This window comes from Schistocerca americana, chromosome 2 (assembly GCF_021461395.2).
Source record: "Schistocerca americana isolate TAMUIC-IGC-003095 chromosome 2, iqSchAmer2.1, whole genome shotgun sequence".
Taxonomy (NCBI): Eukaryota; Metazoa; Arthropoda; class Insecta; order Orthoptera; family Acrididae; genus Schistocerca; species Schistocerca americana.
The window spans coordinates 445,264,466-445,288,459 of NC_060120.1; the positions used below are offsets into that span (position 1 = coordinate 445,264,466).

A 23,994-nucleotide genomic window follows, 5' to 3' on the forward strand; every position below is an offset into this window, starting at 1 on the left:
CCTCTGGCTGGGTCTGTATGGAACATAGGCCTCACCAACATCTTCTGTCCTGCCACCATCTCTCTGACTTCACCGTGGCCCAGTCTCCTCCTTTCTTCTGGAAGCATTCCTCTACTCCTTTCAGCCATCTGTCTCTCCTTCTGCCTCTTGGTCTCTTTCCTTCCAGTTTCATCTCATGTATCCCCCTGGGTATCCTCTTCTCCTCCATTCTATTAACATTTCCATACCATCTCAGCCTTGATTTCTCTATCTCCTCCTGTAATGGTTCCACCTTCATTAACTCTCTGATCCTCTCATTTCATAACCTGTCTATCTTTGTCATTAGAATACTGTTCCTCAAGAATTTCATCTCACTAGCTTGTACTTTGCTTGTCTCTCTTCCTTTCATAAACCAGGTTTCTCATGCATATGTCAGGATCGGGACATAGTGTGACTGGTATATAACCTTTTTACTGATTTTTGGGTACATCCTTGCTCCATATCAGGCTTCTGACACTCTTCTGAAATGCTTCTGCTTTTCTCCCTCTCGTATATTTCTCTGTCATTTTTTTCCATCTTACTGTATCAGGCTTCCTAGGTACTCGAAACTGTCCACTCTCCTCAGTCGTTCCCCACCAGTTGTTATTCCCATTTTTCCTCTCTCCTTCTTTCTTGTTGTGATAATCATGTCACTCTTACTTATACTAAATTTCATCCCATATTCTTGTACTGTTCATTCCCGTACATCCAACTGCTCTTGTACTTCCTCCTCCTTATTCCCCAAAATCATCAGATCATCAGCAAACACCATAGCTTTCATCTTCCTTTCACCAAATACACAGCGCACACTTCCATGGTACATTTCCCTTATCCTCCAAACAATATGTTTTGCTACTCCTATGTTCTCCAGGGCTTTCCACACTTTGCTTCTGAGTACACTATCATATGCTTTTTCATTGTCCAGGAAGGTCGTTAGTAGATCTATTCTATATTCATAGTGCTGTTCCTGCAGTTGTCTTACAGCAAAAATAAAGATCCACTGTGGACCTTCCTGTTCTGAAGCCATGTTGCTCTTCTCTCATTCTTCCTTCTAATTTTGCTCGAATTCATGCTTCCAAAATTTTCTCAAAAATCTTTGCGCAATGACTCATCAGAGTTATCCCCCGATAGTGCTTGCACTCTTTTCTATTTCACTTCTTGAAGATCGGGATAATTATTCCCTTCTCCCAGTCTTCTGGGATCGTCTTCTGTCTCCACACAATTTTCATTATTTGAGAAAGCCTTTGTATCCCCACCTCTCCTGCTGCTCTCACTATCTTTACACTTAGCTCATCCAGACCTGGTGACTTACCTCCCTTCATCTTGCCTAATGCCTCTTCCACTTCTCCCCATGTAAGGTCCTTTTCTGTTTGCTGTTCCTCCTCTTTTTTCTCCTTGGCTTGTTCCACCTCATCTAGGTCTCCATTCGGGTTCAGGAGTTCTTCAAAATACTCCTTCCACATATTCTTGAGTTCCTCCTTATTCTCTAGATCTTTTCCACTTTTGTTCATTATTTAAGCATAATCTGTCGTACCATTCTTCCTCTTATTTTTAATCATCCCATATAACACCTTTTTTGAAGCTTCGCTACCCTCCTCCATCATTCTGGTCCACCGTTCCATCCACTTTCTTCTCTCCTCCACCACCACTCTTTTTGCCTCTTAATTGCTTGCCTGATCCTCTTCTCTTGTCTCTACTGTTCTTGTAAGAACCATACCCTAAACACTCTATTCCTCTTCTGTACTATATCCTTTGTTTTATCATTCCACAAGGCTGTTTCTTTCCATCTCTTTATGTTGCTTGTCCTCCCACATATTGCTTCCGCCGCACTTACTAATGTTCCCTTGAATCTACCCCATTCCTCTACTACCATTTTTGGTCATTCCTTTGGGATGATTTCCTTTACTACTTGCAGGTACTGTAGCCTGCTTTCTTCCTCCTTCAACTTCCATACCCTTATACGTCTTTCCTGATCTTCTGTCCCTTTATTATCCTTAGTCCCTCTCAGGTTCATTATCAGCAAATGGTGGTTGCTATCCAAGGCCTCCGATCATATTACCTTAGTGTCAATGATGTTCCTATTCATCTCACTATCCTACAGGAAGTAGTCAACTGTCAACTTTCTCCTTAAGTATTGACTGTAGAAGGTAATCTTGTGGCTCTCTCTTTTCCTGAACCAGGAGTTCCCAACCATCAAGCCATTCTTTTGACAGAACTCCAATAGTCTTCCACCTTCGTCATTTCAGCAACAACCCTCTGGTCTAAGCACACTACATTCCGGAGGACGACGGTTCAATCCCGCATCCGACCATTCTGATTTAGGTTTTCCGTGATTTCCGTAAATCGCTTCAGGCCAATGCTGGGATGGTTCCTTTAAAAGGGCACGGCCAACTTCCTTCCCCATCCTTCCCTAATCCAATGCAACCGATGACCTCGCTGTCTGGTCTCCTTCCCTAAACAATCCAACCCCAACCCTCTAAGCACACTTTTGCAGCATTGTCTTTTTCTTCCTATGTGTGCATTGAAATCTCCCATTACTATCATATTCTTCCTTCCCATCTGCTTCTGCATGTCCTCTTCAAACTCTTGCTTCTCCTCAGAAGTGCAACCCACCTGTGGCGCATACACTTGTATTACCTCTATGGTCGTCCCCTTGAGTGATATTTTGGTCTTCATCATCCTATCACTTATTCTCTTCACGTCCTCTTTTAATCCATCTCTTACCAGTATTCTGACTCAATTTCTCCTTCCCTCCTCATTTCCACTCCAGTCGATCGGTAGCCTTTCCTCAGTTCTCTCCTTCCTTCTCCTTTCCATCTTGTTTCAGCTAACCACAATAGGTCTAACTTCTTTCTTTCCATCATGTCTATCATCTCCTCCACTTTTCGAGTCAATGTTTGTATATTTAATGTTCCAAATCTTAGTCCTTGTTTATAGCCAGTTTGTTGTCAATTAAATCTGTCCTTTCCAAGGCCTGTTCTATTTTTGAAAGCGGAAATCATAATCCACTACTGGCTTGCTGGGCCTATCGTAGCTTCACCAGAGTCCTGTTAGCCATCACTTTTCAGGGTTCCTGTAGGACGTTCACAGCTACCATAGCAGTCCCGGGGCATACACAGTCCACACTGTACCTCACTCCCGCAGGCAATCCCCTACTTCATGCCGTTGCCCGTCTCCCACGACTTGGACGAGGGTTTGCACTTGTGGGAGATAATTCAGTAACTTACAAAAAAAGTTGATCTAACAGCCAATGTAATCAAACATGATTAAATGGAGACAAAAATAAGATTGTAAATACAGTACCTCCCTTATGTAAGGCAGAAGATTGGGTGAACACAAGGGTTAATGATTCAATGCTTATGTGGAATAACATGCGTAGAACTGCTATTTAATAAAAATCAGGAATACTTAAGTGACTAGGAACCTTTGGTGGCAAAATAAGAGTGTGAAAAAAAGATCTATTTGAAACAGAAAGAAAGAAATGTAAATCTAAAAAAGTTATATAGTTACATACAACTATTTTGCCAAATGCCTTTATAAGTGACACCAGTTGACTGAGTCCCATTTTGAGCTTGGAACAGGTATAACTTACCAATTTACATTTTTAGATATTCTGAGAAGGAATATCTTGTACTATTTCTAAGAAATCTGTGATACACAGCATGAGGAAGGGCTTATCACAAAATTATGAGATCTGACAACTATCATATTTCATAATAATGATGGTTTAGATAGAATGCAGACAGGTGATACTGAGCACCTATGTGAGGTGTAGAAAGCTTTGCCAAGATTAAAGGTGTCTTATTTGCCAGTGGAATTCATTAAAATAGCAGAAAAATTGGCTTGAATAACTACTTTCATAAGAAAACAGGAAGTTTTCAGTTGGATGTTTCTGTTTAATAATAAGCATTACAAATTTTCATGTCACTATTATTATTATACGTTGTTTTTCCCATAACCATAAGAATTAATGATGGTCCTTGTACCAAGTTCCATATATCTTACTTTCTTCTAAGTTTCTTCATGATCTTGAACATGCTAAGCGCCATAGCTGACATTAATGTTAATGATCAATTTGAAAACCACTTCAGGTGTATAATACAGCTGCAGTGGATTTCATTAGTCATTAACACAAGTTTATTCGCCTTGAAAGTGGTTCCTTGATGTTAGTTTCACTGCAAATGCACAAACATTGTCCTCTTACAGGAACTAGGATGTACAAGTAATGAGCTTAATGAATAAGGGATGCTGTATTGCATAATGTGATTAGTTGGAAACTTGAGCTGGATAGTAGCATGTCCAGATGGCCAAAGTGGTTAACACAACTGTTCATGGGAAGTGACAGATATGGATTTGAGCCCAGTTCAGCAAAAAACTTCAACTTTCACCATTGTATTATGACACTGCCCTTTGTGGATAACCATCACAGTTTCCCACCAAGCCTTTTCTTTCCTTCCCCTTCCTACATTTCATGTTTACATGTATGTACCAGCTGTGTCATTACGAGTGAAGGCCATCAGAATGGACACAACTCAGATATAGATATATATATTTAATTAATACAGATTAAAAGTGTCTGCTTGACGAGAATACAGTTTTAATCTGTCACAGTGCCAGGTTGTTTCAAAACAGTGCACACTCTGCTGCAAATGAAAGCTTCATTCTGGAAGTTCCAATACTCTTTACGTGCCTGTTGATCAGTTAAAGACTCACCTGTATGGTGAGTGGTTACCTTTACTACTTCTGTGAATATTAAAAGTTTATTTCCCAATTTTTTTCTTGACATACCTATCCATTATGTTTTATTGCACATTTTATCAATTCATTTGATTTTAAAAGCCTTATTTAAGGCTTCAAATACTAAGATTCCAAACATGCTCTTATCAAGTGGTCCTGTCATTAAAATTTGACTATTGTTCTGTAGTTGACATTACAGTCTAGAAGTCAGAATGCTAAATTCATTTCATAAAGGCAAACAAAAAAATAAGATTAACATTACAGAAATAAGTTTTACTGAAAATAAGGTACTGAAACACTGAAATACATCATATAGATACAATAGAGATCATTTTTAGGAATGGGGTTTTAGTTACATCTAGCTTAATCTGTAAAAAGTTTTCCTTACATTTTGATCAGTGATATTTAACATATTTTTAAGATTTAATAAATGTTACATCACAGCATACATAACAGAAGTATATGAGAAGATGGTGGAGCAATCTTACTAGCATAAACTTTGACTCACGTTTATCGCTGCTCCACGGTGAATGGCATCAAATATTCTACTTCTCCAGCGTTTCATATCATCAATGTCAAATGAAAGCCGATCAGCTTCACGGTTGATATCCTGGAAACACACCACTCTGTTGCAGATTACCATCCAGGTTTTGTTAGAGTAGTAATACTGTGACATTCAAAAGGGTTCCTCACATGTAACTTAGTAAATTTTTCCCGTGCAGGCCACACCCTACTTGCCAACACGTTGTCAAGCTTAGGAAAATATGCTTCCTTTAATGGTTCATCCCAGTTGTTCAACTTCTTTACACATCCAAGATTGTTGCTCAACCGTTCAAAGTTGTACCTGAAGAGGAGTTCACAAAACTGTAAAGTAACTTAATTTCCAACCAAATGCACATCATTTATCAGGTCAACGCACACTTCTAACTGTCCCTTTTTTCCCATAATGTAAGGCACAAACAGTAGTATAGCCACAATAAACCAAGGTTTATTTTTCTTCCATATTCAAGGGAACATCATTTGAAAAGACAGGCACAAACACAGAAACAATCCAGGTTCTGATACAAGCAGTTGCCGACAATAAGTAAGGACAAAATATGAGAATGATTGCTTTCTGCACTGTGCTTATAAAGAGGAGGGCTCTGGTGGACAGTGTGGTGGATGCCATGCTGTGTGCACAAGTCCTGTGGCCCTCCGTAGATGCCTCTGGAGGCTGGTCCATGCAGATGCCTTTGGCAGAATATTCGAAGTGTAACATGCCAGTGGCCTGGTACTGCAGTGTGTATCCAAGTATTACATACATGGTTATAGCATTTTTACACAACAGAAATTCCACATGCAAAATCAAACAAAAATGGCTGCTGGAAACTGCTCATCTTCAGTTACTTGTCGTGTGACACCTTAAATGTTTAATACTGCTGGAAGGATGTGGAGGGTCTTTCATTTGTAATTTTTAAGTATTTATTGGCACTTTTTAACAAAAGATGGGAATTAAATTTATGAATCATTTATTAAATAAAGAATTACATAGAAATAAACACCATTAAGCATACAAATGCTTCATTACTTAATTTTTACATAAAATATGTAATGTTAAGAGCTGTTAAAATTATTATTTTGTAGACTTTTACATAAAGTCTAGTGTTTTTATGAAATTACAACGCTTTTGGCTTTTGTTGTTGTTTGATCATTGAACAATAGCAGCATTTCTGCTGACCGTATTCAGTATTGTGTAGAATACAGTCTGAGGCCAATTTTTGGAGTTGCAGCTTGCATCATCAGTCACTGACAGCTCATCTGCAAGGTCAACTCCACATTTTGTAGAATTATAAAACATATTTATCTCTGTTTTCTTTTTATCTCCTATCAATTCATCAATTTCAGTTTTGTGGTGACGATTAGACTTGAACAAAACAACTTTGTTTTTCTTTGGTATATGAGAAACAAGTAGAAACCAAACTTAGATGAGTAGACTTCTCTACCACGAGTTTTGCAAAATTCAGAATGGATTTGCCGCTTCTTCCTACACATTGTTGCCACAGAAGTTAGCTTGTGTTCTATCAGCAGAGGTGACACCAGTTCATAGCTCATAAACCAATTATCAAAAGTCACATTACGGCTTGTTTTTGAAATGGGTTGCACCAGCCAATTCACCACATCAAATGATTTATTACTTAGTGAAAACAGTCCATCTGGGTACTTCACAGCATATATTTCAAGGTTTGAAGATATATAAATGCTTTGCACCAATCAAGGCAAATATATTTATGTCATATTTAGCTAATTTTTATGGAATCTATTCTGTAAATTTGCATCTGTCTCTGAATGCCAGCAGGATTTCACCTATGGTTGTATCTTCTCCTAGCACATCTGCTTTCTTTCAGTTTTCAACAAATATTTCAAATATCTGACATACTGGTGCTAAGTTGTCCAGCTGTTTTCTTTCATTGTGTGTGAATTTATCATCAAAATGAGGACATCTGTGAATAAAATGAAAATGCTGTCATGTCATTGTCAGCCTATATAAGCCTTCAGCTCACTAATGGTCATTTACTTCAAAAAACAGTGGTTTGCAACTACTTCACAAGCTGCTTTCCTTTCTGCAATTTGCAAGTCTGTGTATTTCAAGATAATACTAAGCATATTTTCATTGCAAAACAGACTCCAGCATTCAAGCTCTGTCTTGCTAATCTTGCCATTAAACTTATGCCAGGTACCTGCCTGATGATATTTTGATAACTGGTCTGAACTTGTTGTTGAGGTGGACTTTTGCACCACTTGGCTCCATCTTTACCAAAATAAAATGAACAGCATTGTAGGCAATATTTTGTAGCTTGTTTAGTGGTATATTATCTTCTGTGTCACTGCCTTTGCATGAATCTTGCTCAGTACCACTACTGCCACTGCGCTCACTTACACAATCTCCATTTTTCACAGCCATCTGTCATAAAGTTGTTTTCACTGTCTGGTAATTTCACCACCCAAAAACGTATATGCTCAGACTTTCTTTCTTCATTTTTCATTTTGAATAAAAACACCAAAAAACACGAAACATTCATGAAAAAAGATAAATTGAAAAATGGCACAGAAATACTACACTGCAGTTGCCGAAGGGTCAAAAATACCCTCTTACAGTTTGCACTCGTTTATCTCCTTTCATGGACAGCAGCTGACTGAGAATGTGCACACATTAGGGAGGAGAGTTCAATAACTAGCGCTACTGAGAACTTCAACAATGTGCAACTGCGCAACAAAGGACTACCAATGAAACAAAATGAGCAGCGTTGAATTGACCCTACCACATCCTCATAGGGTTAAAGCTACCACTACTTCTCCAGGTTAAGAAAACTTATACAGGCATGGACAAACAAATGCATATCTCCACAGAATTAGTCACACAGATTATTTATCAGTGGTTGTCCATACTTACTGGTGAGGGGAGAGAGAAACCATGTGGCAAAAGAAATGAAGGAGATTAGTGTGAATGGAAAGGTTATTGTCATCTTTGGGTAACTTATGTTTCTCATTAACAGTTATTCAGTAGTTGCAATGGAAAGTCTTGGATGTAATTCAAGTTATAATTGATAGGACAAATGTCCATTCATGAGTTTATGTGATCACTCTAAGCTTGTGGTTATAGCTTGATACCAGTGCCTACCAATTTTAATTGTATATTACAGCACTGAGGATGGTCACTAAGCGACCGAAAATCGATTTTGCTGACAATAAAACAACAAAATACGGCCAACATTATTGTGATAACATGGACAAAATTATTGATTCAGCATAACAAATTCCTATTTCAAAGTCAGAACTGCAAGAATGAAATGAATATCTTGAATTGTAAACATGATTGATCTGAATGAACCACAGCTTCTGAAACATTATAACTGAAATCTGACTAAAGACACAAAATCTTGCTGAAATCTGACTGAAGACACAAAATCATCTTCGTTCTATGTGTATTGTACCACCAGGATCAGAGGCAGATTTTGAACTGAATGCTAAACAGTATATTAATTTGTGGTTGATGAGAGACAATCATATTTTTTATGATTAATATGGTATTGTTTTAGCAACTAATAACTGTAAGCACATGTATCTAAAGAAACCAACTTCAGAAGTTACTTAATATTAATCAACTTAATTCCTTCTTGAAACTGCAGACATACTGCTTGTGAGATATGTATTTGACATGGCAAACATCAATTTGCTCAGATTTGGATTACAGTTTAGGAAAACCCACACTCTCTTACTTTTTCTGACATACATGATAACATTCAAAGATACATTGCAAGTGCCCTATTATAAAATAAGCTTGTAAAATCTGTGAGATGACAACCATGTCACACAGGTTATGCCATGACACCCTTGACAACATGTAGGTTACCATACCTCAGCCAGCCCTCAGTTGCTGGAAATGCAAGGCCCAAATTATCAGGTCACCAGCATATTTAAACCAAGTCAAGAGCTCAATCAAATGATGTGTATGGATTTCATCAGGTAGTAATAGTTGATGGAGTGGAAAACAGACTGGAAAGAGCCTGGACCTTAGCATAAATGATTAAATGGAGAACATACCCACCCTAACTTTTAACACCAACATGAATTTTGTTGAGCTGTTCTAGCCTTACAACTAGCCTCACCTTAGAGGTCTGTAAAGCAGAGTACTGTGTGGCTGGGTATATCGATGATGATGGCTGATTTTGGTCTTGTTGCACTGGTACAAATTGGGGTTATAGTAGATGGTATTACACAAGCCATACATGATACATGGTAGGACTAGGCCATCCGTAGGATTAATAATCACAACCAATGTCCCAGTCTAATTATTGTATACATTTTCTTAGAAACTTCCTCAGCTAGCTCACAAATGAAACAATTTAATACAACAAAATACATATTTATTAAGCATCAGAAGGAAGATGTCACAATGATAAGCAACTTTTGCTCAACACCTGAGAGGTGTTGAGACCTCTGTAAATGATCAGAAAATCAATATACCGCTGAGACTTGAATAATGGAGCACAATCATCATGCAAAAATATAAGTGAGTAAACAACATGAAAAAACAACCAAAAAAGAAGAAAGTCAAATTTTTAATACAGCAAATGTATAATAAGGAATGCTTGTTAATAGATATTAAGATCCAGCACTATAAAACTGATGAAACTGTAACTCTCTCAATGCAAGAACTCTGTTCCAATAAAAGTAATGTGAAGTGGGGCACAGCATCACAAGAACTTCAGAAAATCTGAAAAATACTTCATAAAAAAGAAAAAAATCCAAATTTTTAGTATATTACAGTAAGTAGAAATTTTTAGATACAAAAAAGAAAATGCACAGTTCACATCGAATAATCAGTTACAATTAAAGCACCATAGAATTCTGGCTAACTTTGATCATTTATGCCATTAAGTATTAGTATGTAATAAAATTCAGTACTATTCTAGCTTGTAAAGAGAATGACCCAATGGTTCTAGTCATGTGTACATGATGTCACGCCTTCCACAAGATAGTCTCCATTCTGCAAGCCTCTTAATCCATCTTAGTTGCTTGTGTGGGCCACTTCTACCCTTCCCAACACTGGCTTACCTTGCTGTCACTCTGGTAAGAAATTGCCACCTTATACGATTCCAAACAGAAATTTGCATTGTGGCCCAACTAATCATGTGAGTAGTGATTCTTTATTGCCAATTCAGCTTTTTTTTTTTTTTTTTTTTTTTTTTTTTTTTTTTTTTTTTTTTTTTTTTTTTTTTTAAAAAAAAGTTTGCATCCTCTCAGAAAAACATTTTTTCTTTTAAACACAGACAAATTTTAAAACATCGGTCTAAACCACATGATGCATCCACCAGCAATTTTTACAAAACTAATGGCTCACATCTTCGTCAACCTTTCTTCACCAATATAAAGCAGACAATATTCACTGAATAATATATTTTGACTAGGAGTGATGGATACACCCATTTTTGACCCTTTGACATTATGAGTATTTTTTTAAATATAATCTTTATTGATTGTAATATTCTCAAATCTGAGGCACTGTAAATTACTCTTTACCATGTAGGTTGCACCTGATGGTATGGCTTTAGGCCCTGAAACTGGTTGTGCATCAATAAAACAAGAATTTTACCAGCTGTCAGTGGAATTTTTCTTAATATCATCCAATAAATTTTTTTTTTTTCACAAGGCTAACCCAATTATCAGTTCAATGAAGTAGAAAAACAGCTCATATTTCCTTTACATCTTATGACTGTTAGAAAATAGTATGTTACAACAACAACTACTACTGACAAAAAAGCTGGGAAAGAACATGAGAGGAGAATTACTCCAAGAAACCAACAATATCTCAAAGCAGATGCAGAGAAGAGCTAAAATTAACACCCTTCTTAATACTCAAAAATTTTCAGCAGAAATGACACACAGAAAGACTATAGACATTTTTAAAAAATTGAGGACATCACGTTAGCAACAAATAAAAAGATACTGGATGGACCACAACAATGAAATAGAACAAGCTGAAACAAAGCAAGCTGTAACTATTCCAACTGCTACTAATCTACTCCTGTCAACTAACAAAATTTTTCCCCTTTATGTTTCAACTGTGTTAGAGTAGTCATACTGGGTGTATGTTACACATTCTTGAAATTGCCAAAATACTGTACATGCAATACTTCTCATGAATTTATTATTCAGGTAGTAGTTTTCACTCAGCTGATTGCAATGACGTATCTAGTTTTGCTGGAAATCATATTAATGAAGAGTAAATTATTACTACAGCATGTAATGGTGAAAGTGGTATGAGCTAATTAGTAGATTTTAGAGTACAGGCACCACTCATTATAAAGATCCCATTTCATTCTTTCTGGTAACCTGTTTCAGTTTTGTGAAAACTAATTAGTTTAGAAGCTATCTGTAACTAAAGATTGCTCACACTCAACTTTACTTTTGCAAACTGAGTCAGTACGCCTGTTATATTCCAGGATTTCATTTGACTACCGCACTAATTGTTTTGGACCGAATGATACCACTCATTATTCAATAAAATCAGTAATTAAGAATTAATATAAATTAATATCATTTATAATATGGAAACTTTACTTGTAATTCAGTAATTCAAAGTGGAGCATCATAAAATAGTTCTGCGACCTTTCTTACATTCTCAACTAACCATATTTTAGTTGAAACAACTTCTTGTTGAAATCTATAGAGTATCTGTCATAGTAAATTTATAAATTAATACATATTTACAGAAATCACAAAATATCATTACGCCAGTCTTTATATACCACCTACACACTAAAACCTTCAGCCTGTGTCTCAAAAGCACACGAGAAACACTTGTATGAAAATTCAGTTCACATCACACCATAAAATGCATCAAAACCCAATTACAGCATTCCCTGTGCTAGCATCTCCACGGCATTTATTTATTAATCAACATGTAGTCGTTTATCTTTGAGAACCTCTTTGGTAAAATTCAGTCTGTGAGTAGCTTCTAGTCTGGTTGTATTTTTGACTCAACAAAATGGACATCTGTTTAATTCGGTCAGTAAACATGAAGTTATTGTGCTCAGTTACTGCCTGTGATTAACATTCTATGTGAAATCTGAAACTGATCACTGTGTTGCTATAAGTGCTAATAACTGTGGAAATCAGCCAAATTTAGTCAATACTGTGTAGAATACATTATTTGAGAATTTTCCATAAAATTAAAATTTCAGCAATACAACTGACATTCAATCAAGACCTACCAAATGCAAACCTGAAATGACAGGTAAGACATGTTTCAAATCTTCAATGAAGAAGTAAATCTATACAACTAAAATGGTTAATGTAATAAAAAAGATAAAAAACATTGCTGACTAAACCCTAAGCCCTCATGAGGCAATGGGTTCCACTGAAAATTGTTATACATCTTCTTTTCCTTGGTGCCTTATACTTGGCAACACTGCTCAGTTACTCACTCAAAAAAAGTCTTCTCTGCCCTATTTCATTGCTATAAGAACATTTTTAGAGTCTTAAAACTATTTGTGTTTGTTTTGGATCAGACAATTTTGTATTTCTATCATCAATTTGTTGTCATTGCTTTGATTGGGCTTTATGAATACATTCATACTCTGCCTTTGCACAACTTCCTCAATGTTTGGCATAGCTGAGTGAATTTTATGATGTGAGCTAGAACAACAACCTTTGTTCTAGTCAGTACAATCTCATTTTTCAAATGGTCATTTTTATTTTCAAAGTTGAGTAACTTTATGTGTTACAATTACTTTCCTATTTTCTTCTTGAGGTCACTTGTCCTAGTTTGATGCACTTTTACATTTTTGGGGCATTTAACACCAAAATCCTCTGCAAAATTCAAATGAGTCAGCTGGAACAGTGACTGTAGGGGTTCTAGTTGGCTTTGGCCTTTAAAATGTCTGCTGAAGGTCATCACATGCCCTCCAAGCATGATGTCACAAGCCCATGCCCCCTTATCTATGACATCATCATCATCAGCATCATCACATGACATGCTACACCCACATTCTCTGTGATGTGTTTCACAATCCAAGATGCCATATCTCATTACCTGGAACAGTCGCATCTGTTAAAACAAAACAGCCAATCACATCCCCATGATTTACAAATAATTACAACTAAACATCCAATTACAATGTAGCCATAGAGTCACCATCTTGGACATGTTCAAAAGTATTTGAATAATCTGTGATATGTGTTATTTTCTAAAATATGGGGTGGTTTGAAAAGTTCTCAGAAACACCACAAGAGGTCCGTGCTAGCGCAACGAGTTGTTCACATGATATTCATTGGACTGTGGCCTGTAAACATGTGCCATATCAGTGCTCTTGGAAGAGAGCTGTGGCTGTGTTGTTCTTCCCGCGTAGTGAATTGGGAAGATGGAAAAAATCGTTATTCGAGCAGTGATTAAGAACTTCATAAAGAAAGGTATGAAAGCAAAGGACATTCATGCCAATTTCCAGAATACGCTCGGAGCTCTGCTCCTTCATACTTAACTGTTGTCAAGTGGACAAATGAATTTAAATTTGGTTGGGAGAGCTTAGATGACAATCCATGCAGTGGTCAAAAATGCTTCAAATGGCTCTGAGCACTATGGGACTTAACTGCTCCAGTCATCAGTGCCCTAGAACTTAGAACTAGTTAAACCTAACTAATCTAAGGACATCACACACATCCATGCCCGAGGCAGGATTCGAATCTGAGCCTAGAACTGCTCGGCCACTCCAGATGGCTGCAGTGGTCAGCCAAGATGTGTCACTATTCCAAAAATCATTGCAAAAATGCACAAAATGTTCATGGAGGATCACCAATTGAAAGTGTGTGAAATTGCACATGCTTGCCAGATGTCATCTGAAAGGATATATCACATTTTAACTGAAGAATCAAAAATGAAAAAATTATCTGCAAGATGGGTCCCGCAACTCTTGACACTGGATCAAAAACGCATGGGAATTGACTTATCAGAACAATGTTTGGCCCATTTTAGGAGAAACATACAAGATTTTTTGTGCCAGTTTGTGACCATAGATGAAATTTGGATGCACTACCATACCCCAAAGACAAAACAACAGTCAAAGCAGTGGAAACATGCTGATTCTCCACCACCAAAGAAAGCAAAGACAATTCCTTCAGTGGGAAAGGTCATGGCATCAGTGATCTGAGATGTGAAGGGGATTCTGTTTGTAGATTATCTCTCCACTGTGCAAACAATTACTGGAGAATACTATGCTAACCTCCTGGACAAATTGCAGCAAACAATACATGAAAAAAGGCCAAGTTTAGCAAGGAAGAAAGTCATCTTCCATCAAGACAATGCGCACACGTACATATTTGCCATTGCCATGGCAAAATTACATGAACTAAGGTATGAAATGTTGCCACACATGCCTTATTCACCAGATATGGCTCCGTCAGACTTCCATCTCTTCCCAAAACTGAAAATTTTTCTTGGTGGATGAAGATTCACTTCAAATGAAGAACTGATAGCCAGAGTTGACACTATTTTGCAGGCCTGGAGGAAACTCAGAATCAAGACCAAGTACATAAATCTACAAGGAGACTACATTGAAAAATGTAAAATGTTTCAGTGATGTACGTGTTTCTTTTCTATTCCATTCCAAGAACTTTTCAAACCATCCTCGTATTTATCAAATAAGTTATATGAAGGGTGTAGCTTGCAGTATTTCAAGGAAAAAATATGTAAGCTTCACCTGGAATTCTGTAAATTGGTGCCATGTTCAAAAGATATTGCCAACACTACAGCATTTCCAAAAAAAAAATCACTCAAACTTCACCAGAATTGTGTAAATGTGTCATGTAAAAAAAAAAAAAAAAAAAATGGCAAAGTCCTGTATTACCAAAATAAATTATCTAAGCTTCACCTGAACAGCATAAATTGGTGCTGTTCATCAGTTCATCACAAACATACACACACAAATGCCATGATCTTACAGGTCAAAAAGCACTTGTGAATGTTAGTAGTGACTAGTGACTGGGAAGTTAGGAGAAGAGCTATATTCATACAGGCTTATCTTAATAACTGAACTTACCTATTTATTGATCACAAAATCAATTCTTGGTCCTTTAAAGCTGCAAACTTGTCAATGATGTTATCATAGAATGGCTGTCTGCTTGTTAAATGAACTAGAAATTCTTTCTGAATTGAAATATTCACTAAAGAAGAAAGTCTCTCTTCTGAAACCAGATTCCTCAGGTACATTTTTATATGCTTCAGACAAGGAAAAGGTTAGTTCCACAGATGTTGTAGTAGAAGATATGGACAGAATAAGGGAAGAGACTTTGTAAGTAACCACAAAAATATCTTTATCCTTATTAAGCATTTCTGACATTTTGTAACAGAAACCTTTATGTGCTTCTCATTGGCATCAAAATAAAGAGTTTGTTCATTAAGCATTGTGCCCTTAAGTATACAGGTTCAAAGAAACTTTGAAAATTTTCAAGTGCCGTGGAAGGAAAACAGGAATGGTATTTTTCAAATTTTGTGATATCAGCAAGGTAAACAAACAGAGTTTTTCAGATTATCGAAATCTTTCATCTATTTCCAGCAAAATGTGATTCAAAATTTCATAATTCAAGGCTCGATACACTTGAACACATCCATCCTAATAGAGGGAACTGTACCCTCATGTGAGGCAAGTGTCTTATCATTTTTCTGGCATTTTGCAAAATAATTGAAAAATATTGTTCGTCCCTCTTGTTTCTTAGTGTATCACGAGTAGTTCTTACTTTAGGTATGCAGTAGTTAACGTCTCATGATCTCTTCTTCAAAACATTGAACAGTATATCTGATAAACAAAACATGTCATAAAATGCTACTGCCATAAATGGAAACTCTAAATTGTTCATGTCATTAAGGAATCCACTGGTAAGCTAAGTGGAATTATCATCAAACTTTTACAATAAACTATGGTTTCGAAAGCTTCATTCAACTTTCCTTAGTCATCCACAATTACACACAACAATTTTGAGTTAGAGCTCCAGTGGACAGATGTTACAGTTGGAATGTCTGGTCCAGATGCAAAAGTAACATGTTAGGTTCTTTTTGCTGAGTGATGGAAACAACTGAGAATTCCAGTGCTAGCAGAAAAAAAGATACAGCGTTTTTGTACTTTTTGCAACTTTGTTGTGAGATTAAATCTAGTCGGCATCCCAAACAAATCAAAAATACTGCAAAATGAGCTTTATCTTTAATTTTTTTCTGGAGTTCATTTGAATGGCCTGACTTGGTCTGTCAGAACACCAGTTTGTGTATATAGTAAAATGGCCACAAGGTGCTGTTCAATACAGGTGTTCTGTCAGCACTTACATCATAGAAACCTAATAAACACTTCACTGTAGTCCTTTTGCATTAACAAACCTCACTATTACAGAACACAAAAAACATCAAGCAGTTTGCAATTAAGTTTTTGCAAAATCACTGATGTAGTCTGAAATGCAATAGCATAAATTAATTCTTTTTGTATAATTTTTCATTCGTTACAGAATACATTTTTTATATTGGAATATTGGTTCTGAATTTCTACAGGATTCCTTGATACAGTTCCTTAAAATTTCATTGTTTTATTGAATCTATTGATTCAGTATGACAGCAAAATGTTAGTTCTTATTTGCTTAAATGGAATACTGCAACAAACATTAAGTGCAGGAAAAGCCTGTTCAAATGCACATTTTCACTGAACAGCATTTCCCTTTAGGGTATCTCAAACTGTATTTTACTTCTTTCTAAACTTTTCTAATTAATCTGGCACTTTAAATGCTGTGCCAAATCTGAGTGTCTGTGTTATGTTCATGTTATATTTCACAAAGCAGCCAATCTTTTTCTATTCAAACCATTGGTTTTATAGGTAAAAAGCAAGTGTGGCCAAAACAAGACTTTCTGCAGAGTTGCTGAGGAGCGCAGACATGGGAATTCCATAAACCACGATCTTTTGGAACTAATATTGTAGCATTTACATGACTGTTACACTTCTTTTGTACTGCATAGTTGCAGAGATTGAGTACAGCACCCACAAGAAAGGAAGGCTACTTCATTTTGTGTGATCAGAATTGCTCACATTCTGCTACAAATAACTCATGCACAGTATAAAACTCATCTATATTAACTCCCATTTTTCTACATTTAGCGTAAGCTGCCATTCACCATCCACTAAAAATTTCATCTAAGTCACCTTGTATCCTCCTACAGTCACTGGAGCACTGTGATTAAATTTAGGCATTGTTTAGTAGTTGATTATGGAAATGGAGTTTTAGAAAGCCTTGGTTGTATGGTTCTTTCTTTGAAAGTTGGTATTTATATATAGCCTCAACTATGCATAGACCAAATGAAATACAAAGTAATAATAGCATATCTGATGGACATTCTGATGGACATTTTACATGTGAAAATAATATTCTCACACTAGACAATATTATGAAAAGATTAGACTGCTACTGATCATGTAGTGGAGATGTTAAGTCATAGACAGGCACAACAAAACAATTGCTAAGAAGAAAGATTCTGGCCAAAAGGCCTTCTTCTGGAGTGGGCAACACACACACACACACACACACACACACACACACACACACACACACACACCTCTGGTTGCTAAGGCCAGACTGCAAGAAACTGTGCATGCTGGAAGAAACAATTTGGAAGGGGGGGGGGGGGGTTAAGAAAGATTCTGGGCCTGGGAGGGGTTGGCAAAGCAGGTTAGGGGTGGCAGACAGTAAAGTTCTGCTGGTGGGAGCCTACAAGGATGAGATGGAGTGAGGGTAGCGCAGCTATGTGCAGTATGGAAGTTAGATGGAGGGAGGGAGGAAGGGATAGAGAGCAGAAAAGGAGGGAAGTAAAACGACTGTAGTTGCATTGGTAGGAACAGGGAAGGCAATGAAGGACAGTGACTAATGAAGGTTGAGGTCAAGGGATTACAGGAATGTAGGATATATTGCAGGGAGAGCTCCCACCTGCACAATTCAGAAAGCTGGTGTTTGTAGGAAGGATCCTGATGGCACAGGCTTAAAAGCAGTTATTAAATGAAATACATCATCTTGGGTGGCACGCTCAGCTGTGGTCCAGCTTTTTCTTGGGCACAGTTCATTGGTGGCCATTCATGTCAACAGACAGCTTGCTAGCTGTGATGCAAACTTAGAACACAACACAGTGGTTGCAGCTTAGCTTGTAGATAACATGACTCCTGTTACTGGTAGTCCTCCTTTTGATTGGATAGGTGATGCTTGTGACCGGAGTAGGTGGTAGTGGGAGGATGCTGGGACAAGTGTTGCATCTAGGTCTATTACAGGGATATGATCCATAAGGCAAAGGGTTGGGAGCAGGAGGTTGGTGGGCAGTACCACTGTGAGAGGGGTGTGAAGGATAGTGGGTAGGACGTTCCTCATTCCAGAGCATGATGAGAGGTAATTGAGTCACACCTGATACATTGATTGTGTGTGTTGTTATCTACTTCCCCCTGAAATGTTCTGTTTCATTCATACTCTCATTTAGGTCTACAGTCACATTAATTATGATATATCAATCCTGTAGCCAGCTGTTCTTCGAGATGCCTATTTGTTCGTGTGCCTGCCAGTTTAACATAGTATTTTAGCCATATTTATTTTGTGCAGTTACAGGCTTGATGAAATTTGTTTTGGTACATCACCTCATTTAGGCCTAAAGATGGTATTTCATCCACCTGCTTAGGACATTATTTTATTGCCACAAGTGTACTGTGAGTCTACAGTCATGTTGTAGGCATAAATTTTGATGCATTTTGTGCATGTGCACTTGCACACACGTGTGTGTGTGTGTGTGTGTGTGTGTGTGTGTGTGTGTGTGTATCAACATTACAACACTTGACAAGCATCATATAACAATTTAGACCTGGAATATTTAAACTTGAGGGTCCATTCCACCTTTCACCAAGTATGGTGCAGAGATCAAACTATGGACGTTCACAGGTGCTGCTTATACCCTGTAAGTCCAGGATATAAACATTGTGTGTGTGTGTGTGTGTGTGTGTGTGTGTGTGAGAGAGAGAGAGAGAGAGAGAGAGAGAGAGAGAGAGAGAGAGAGAGAGAGAGAGAGAGGAAGAGAGAGGAAGGGAGAGGGAGAGAGAGGGAGAGGGAGAGAGAGAGAGACAGAGAGAGAGGGATGAATAGTGCCAATTTATGTAATTCGGTTGAAACTTAACATATTTTTTTTTAGGAAATACTGTATTATTGATAAAATCTTTTGAACATAGTATCAATGTATGCAAAACCAGGTGAAGGTAATGTATTTTGACACATAAATACTGCTAGTTACACACTTGATTTAATTTTTTTGGTAAACATTTTTGAACATAATGCAAATTTTAGATCATGTGGATACTTTTCAACATTGCCAAGGTAGTATATTTGAGGCTTCACTGTGATTGGGTGTTTCATTTTAATGGCTCTCATTGTTCTGAGAAATGAGGTGTGACTTCTTGGATTGTGAATGACTTCATAGATAAGCAGACATGCCTTGTCACAAAGTGATGGTGACGTCATAGATAAAAGGAGGGGGAATGGTTAGTGATGTCATGTGTGGGGAGCATGTGCCAGACACATGATGATTTTCAGCATATGGCAGAAGATCAAAGTGTGTTCAAGCCTCTGCCACCATTCTACTTGAAATCTCAGCCATTTATCGTGAAACACATACATTGAATCATTTTGCTATAAATCAAGCAACAAGATTTTGCTATGGAGAATATGTAGTTGTGAAACTGCCACAAAAATGAGGGCAAAGGAGTGCATTATGTTGCTATAGTGTTTGCTGTTCCATCACATCTACTTCTGGCACACTTCCTAGTCTCTAGAGTCATAATTATTACTCATGCAACTGGATGTTGGAACTTGGCATGTAGCTGAGAGTTTTTACCCACAAAAAGGTGAAGAAGGAACTGTAATTGAATTTCTTTTGTAAATACAAATCTACTTTGAATCACTTTGATCAGCATTTAAAATCCAGAATAAATTTTTCATACTTTTTCAGTACAAGTTAGAACTGTACCATTTTTTCCAAAGGGACAGTCTTTAAACAAACTGTGAAGATAATGTGATGAGTGCTTATTTTAAAAAAATATCCACTGTTGTTATCAAGCTGATAAATATCACTTTACAAGAACACCAAATCACAGTATTTTTTCACTGTGTAGCTTTGTAGCTAATGGGATATGGTCAAAAACTCTCCATCATTAAACGGATGGGTACTTTTCTATACCTATATAATGTCAATAGCTTTATCAATCAGAATGTAAAAATATACCTATATCACAATTAACAATAGTCGTTACAGTTCGGCAAGAAACCAACCAGACTTTTCACTAATAACTGATGGCGGCATAACAAAAACTGGCACGAGTGTCCAGTGTAACCCAACAATGCTCAGTGAGTTGTGTTCTCTATCAGATGCACCGTGATAGGCAGAAGAAAGACAATTATTGCAAAATGCTGTTTACATATAAAAAAGGTATGAAATGGAAAAGTAATGGAGACAAATCTTGCACAGTACAGCAATAACAAACAATGGAAACTCCAGGTAGGAATATTAACAAAGTAGAAAAGAAAGATTGCTACTTATCATAAAGAAGACACATTAAATTGCAGACAGTCACAATTAAAAGACACTTACACAAAGCATTCAGCCACAGCCTTCATCAACAAAAGAGAAACACACACCATTCCTGCACACAAGGAAGTGTACCTCATGCACATGTGCCCGCCAACTCCAGCATCTTGGGCTGGAATACAAGCAGCAATCTGGAGGGAGAGGGGAAGGGGAAGGGACACTAGTGTATGAATGGGGAGATAGAGGAATAGTATCTGGTAGAGTGTGCAGGGACTATAATGCCAACAAGCACAGCATCAGGCAGTTGTGGGACAGGGAGGTGGGGAAAAAAGGAGTGGAAAAGGAGGGGAGCAGGGAAAGATGGGCAGGTGCATTGGCAAAGTAGACCATCCTGTGGCACAATATGCAGCCGAACAAAACACTTGATTTCAATGGCTGCTTCACTATCTGAGCCATCTAGCTCCTTCCCTGTACCACTAGAGATGGTCAGTCTACTCCTGAATTGATTCAAAAAGCCAGATCCTTCTAAAGAGCGGATGCTTGATGATTCAGAAAAAATGAATGTTAGTTCATCAGATATCAAAATGCATCTGAGGTGGCTGTAATGAGCAAGATAAAAATTCTGTGCTAGGCTGCTGCAACGGCATCCCACCCCATATCCTTAAGAAAATGTTTTCCAAGCTATAAACAATTTGTTATAGATCATGTGCACATGTGGATTAGTACATGAAATTTTTCTCATCCATAAAAACAGTGGTTCATGGTGTGGGTTCCTGTAGTCATGTCCTAGTTCATGAACCACGGGCAACGTATGAGTGGCCAAGTAAGTGGTCCCGACAGTCGGGATACCAGTTACTTTGGAATAAGGCTGGGCATCTCGGACATATTCTGAGTCGTGTTCACCTTTGTGCTCATATGGCAAAGACTACCAAATCCACTGGTTAGTCCCTCAGCCATTAGGGGTAAAACCCAATGGGACTCGGGGCAAGTAAGGCTAGCAACCTGCTTCCCTGGTACTTTCAATATGATGCTGGCAACAATCAGAGCAAAATGCCTTGGACCTTTGGAGGTGACGGAGTCCCACCTCTAACTGACAAACCAGGGACTCCAAAGATACGACTTGGCAAACAAATGGTAATGAGATGGGGAGCTATTAATATCAATGGGGGCTACTCTGGGAAGAAGGTAGAGCTGGCAGAGGCTGCAAGTAAGATGGGGCTGGACGTTTTAGCTGTTAGTGATATTCGGGTAAGGGGTGAGAAAGAAGAGGAAGCGGGAGAATACAAGGTCTACCTGTCAGGAGTCAAAGCAGGAATAGCACAATGGGGTGTAGGGCTTTACATCAGGAAAGAAATGGAACCCAGCGTAGTTGCAATAAGGTATGTAAACGAACGACTGATGTGGATAGATTTGACAGTGTCTAGCAAGAAAATTAGGATTGTGTCAGTATATTCGCATTGTGAAGGGACAGATCAAGATAAGATGGATAGTTTTTATGAGGCACTCAGTGATGTAGTTGTTAGAGTAAAGGACAAGGACAGTGTTCTGCTCATGGGTGATTTTAACGCCAGGATTGGAAATCGAACAGAAGGGTATGAAAAGGTTATGGGTAAATTTGGAGAGGATATGGAGGCCAACAGGAACGGGAAACAACTCTTGGATTTCTGTGCCAGTATGGGCTTAGTAATCAGAAACTCCTTTTTTAAACATAAGAACATTCACCGGTATACTTGGGAAGGCAGGGGAACCAGATCTGTCATTGACCATATAATAACAGATCAGGAATTCAGGAAGGCTGTGAGGGACACACGTGTATTCAGGGGATTCTTTGATGACACTGATCATTATTTAATCTGCAGTGAAATTGGGATTGTGAGGCCGAAAGTGCAGGAGGTCAGGTCCATATGTAGGAGGATAAGAGTGGAGAAACTTCAGGATAAGGAAATCAGGCACAAGTACATAACAGCGATCTCAGAAAGGTACCAGTTAGTTGAATGTAGTCAATTACAGTCATTGGAAAAGGAATGGACAAGGTACAGGGACACAGTACTAGAAGTGGCTAAAGAATGTCTTGGAACAGTAGTGTGTAAAAGTAGGATGAAGCAAACAGCTTGGTGGAATGATACAGTCAAGGCAGCCTGTAAAAGGAAAAAGAAGGCGTATCAAAAATGGCTACAAACCAGAACCCAGGTAGACAGAGAAAATTATGTTGAAGAATGAAACAAAGCCAAACAGATAATTGCAGCATCCAAGAAGAAATTGCGGGAAGACTTTGGAAACAGGTTGGAGACTATGGGTCAAGCTGCTGGAAAACCATTCTGGAGTGTAATTAGCAGTCTTCGAAAGGGAGGTAAGAAGGAAATGACAAGTATTTTGGACAGGTCAGGAAAACTGCTGGTGAATCCTGTGGATGCCTTGGGCAGATGGAGGGAATATTTTGAAGAGTTGCTCAATGTAGGTGAAAATGCGATCAGTAATGTTTCAGATTTCGAGGTAGAATGGGATAGGAATGATGATGGAAATAGAATCACATTTGAGGAAGTGGAAAAAATGGTCAATAGATTGCAGTGCAATAAAGCGGCTGGGGTGGATGAAATTAAGTCGGAACTCATCAAATACAGTGGAATGTCAGGTCTTAAATGGCTACACAGGATAATTGAAATGGCCTGGGGGTCGGGACAGGTTCCATCAGACTGGACAAAAGCAGTAATCACACCAATCTTTAAACATGGAAACAGAAAAGATTGTAACAACTATAGAGGTATCTCTTTAATCAGCGTTGTGGGTAAAATGTTCTCAGGTATTGTTGAAAGGAAAGTGCGAGTATTAGTTGAGGACCAATTGGATGAAAATCAGTGTGGGTTTAGGCCTCTTAGAGGTTGTCAGGACCAGATCTTTAGCTTACGGCAAATAATGGAGAAGTGTTATGAGTGGAACAGGGAATTGTATCTATGCATTATAGATCTAGAAAAGGCATATGACTGGGTTCCTAGGAGGAAGTTATTGTCTGTTCTATGAGATTATGGAATAGGAGGCAAACTTTTGCAAGCAATTAAAGGTCTTTACATGGATAGTCAGGCAGCAGTTAGAGTTGACGGTAAATTGAGTTCATGGTTCAGAGT

The 23,994-nt window shown here is 37.9% G+C and overlaps 1 protein-coding gene across 4 annotated transcripts in view; it reads right to left on the reverse strand.

Annotated features, from left to right (window-relative positions):
* LOC124595577 (phenoloxidase 2-like) overlaps nt 1-23,994 on the reverse strand; it is a 223,104-nt gene that overhangs the window by 72,055 nt on the left and 127,055 nt on the right. For all 4 annotated transcript variants that reach the window (XM_047134366.1, XM_047134363.1, XM_047134364.1 and 1 more), the window contains 2 exons: nt 5,449-5,599; nt 5,264-5,365 (listed from right to left, as the gene is read on the reverse strand). In XM_047134366.1, the coding sequence (XP_046990322.1) occupies nt 5,264-5,365; nt 5,449-5,599 (253 nt within the window). The remainder of the gene's footprint in view (nt 1-5,263; nt 5,366-5,448; nt 5,600-23,994) is intronic.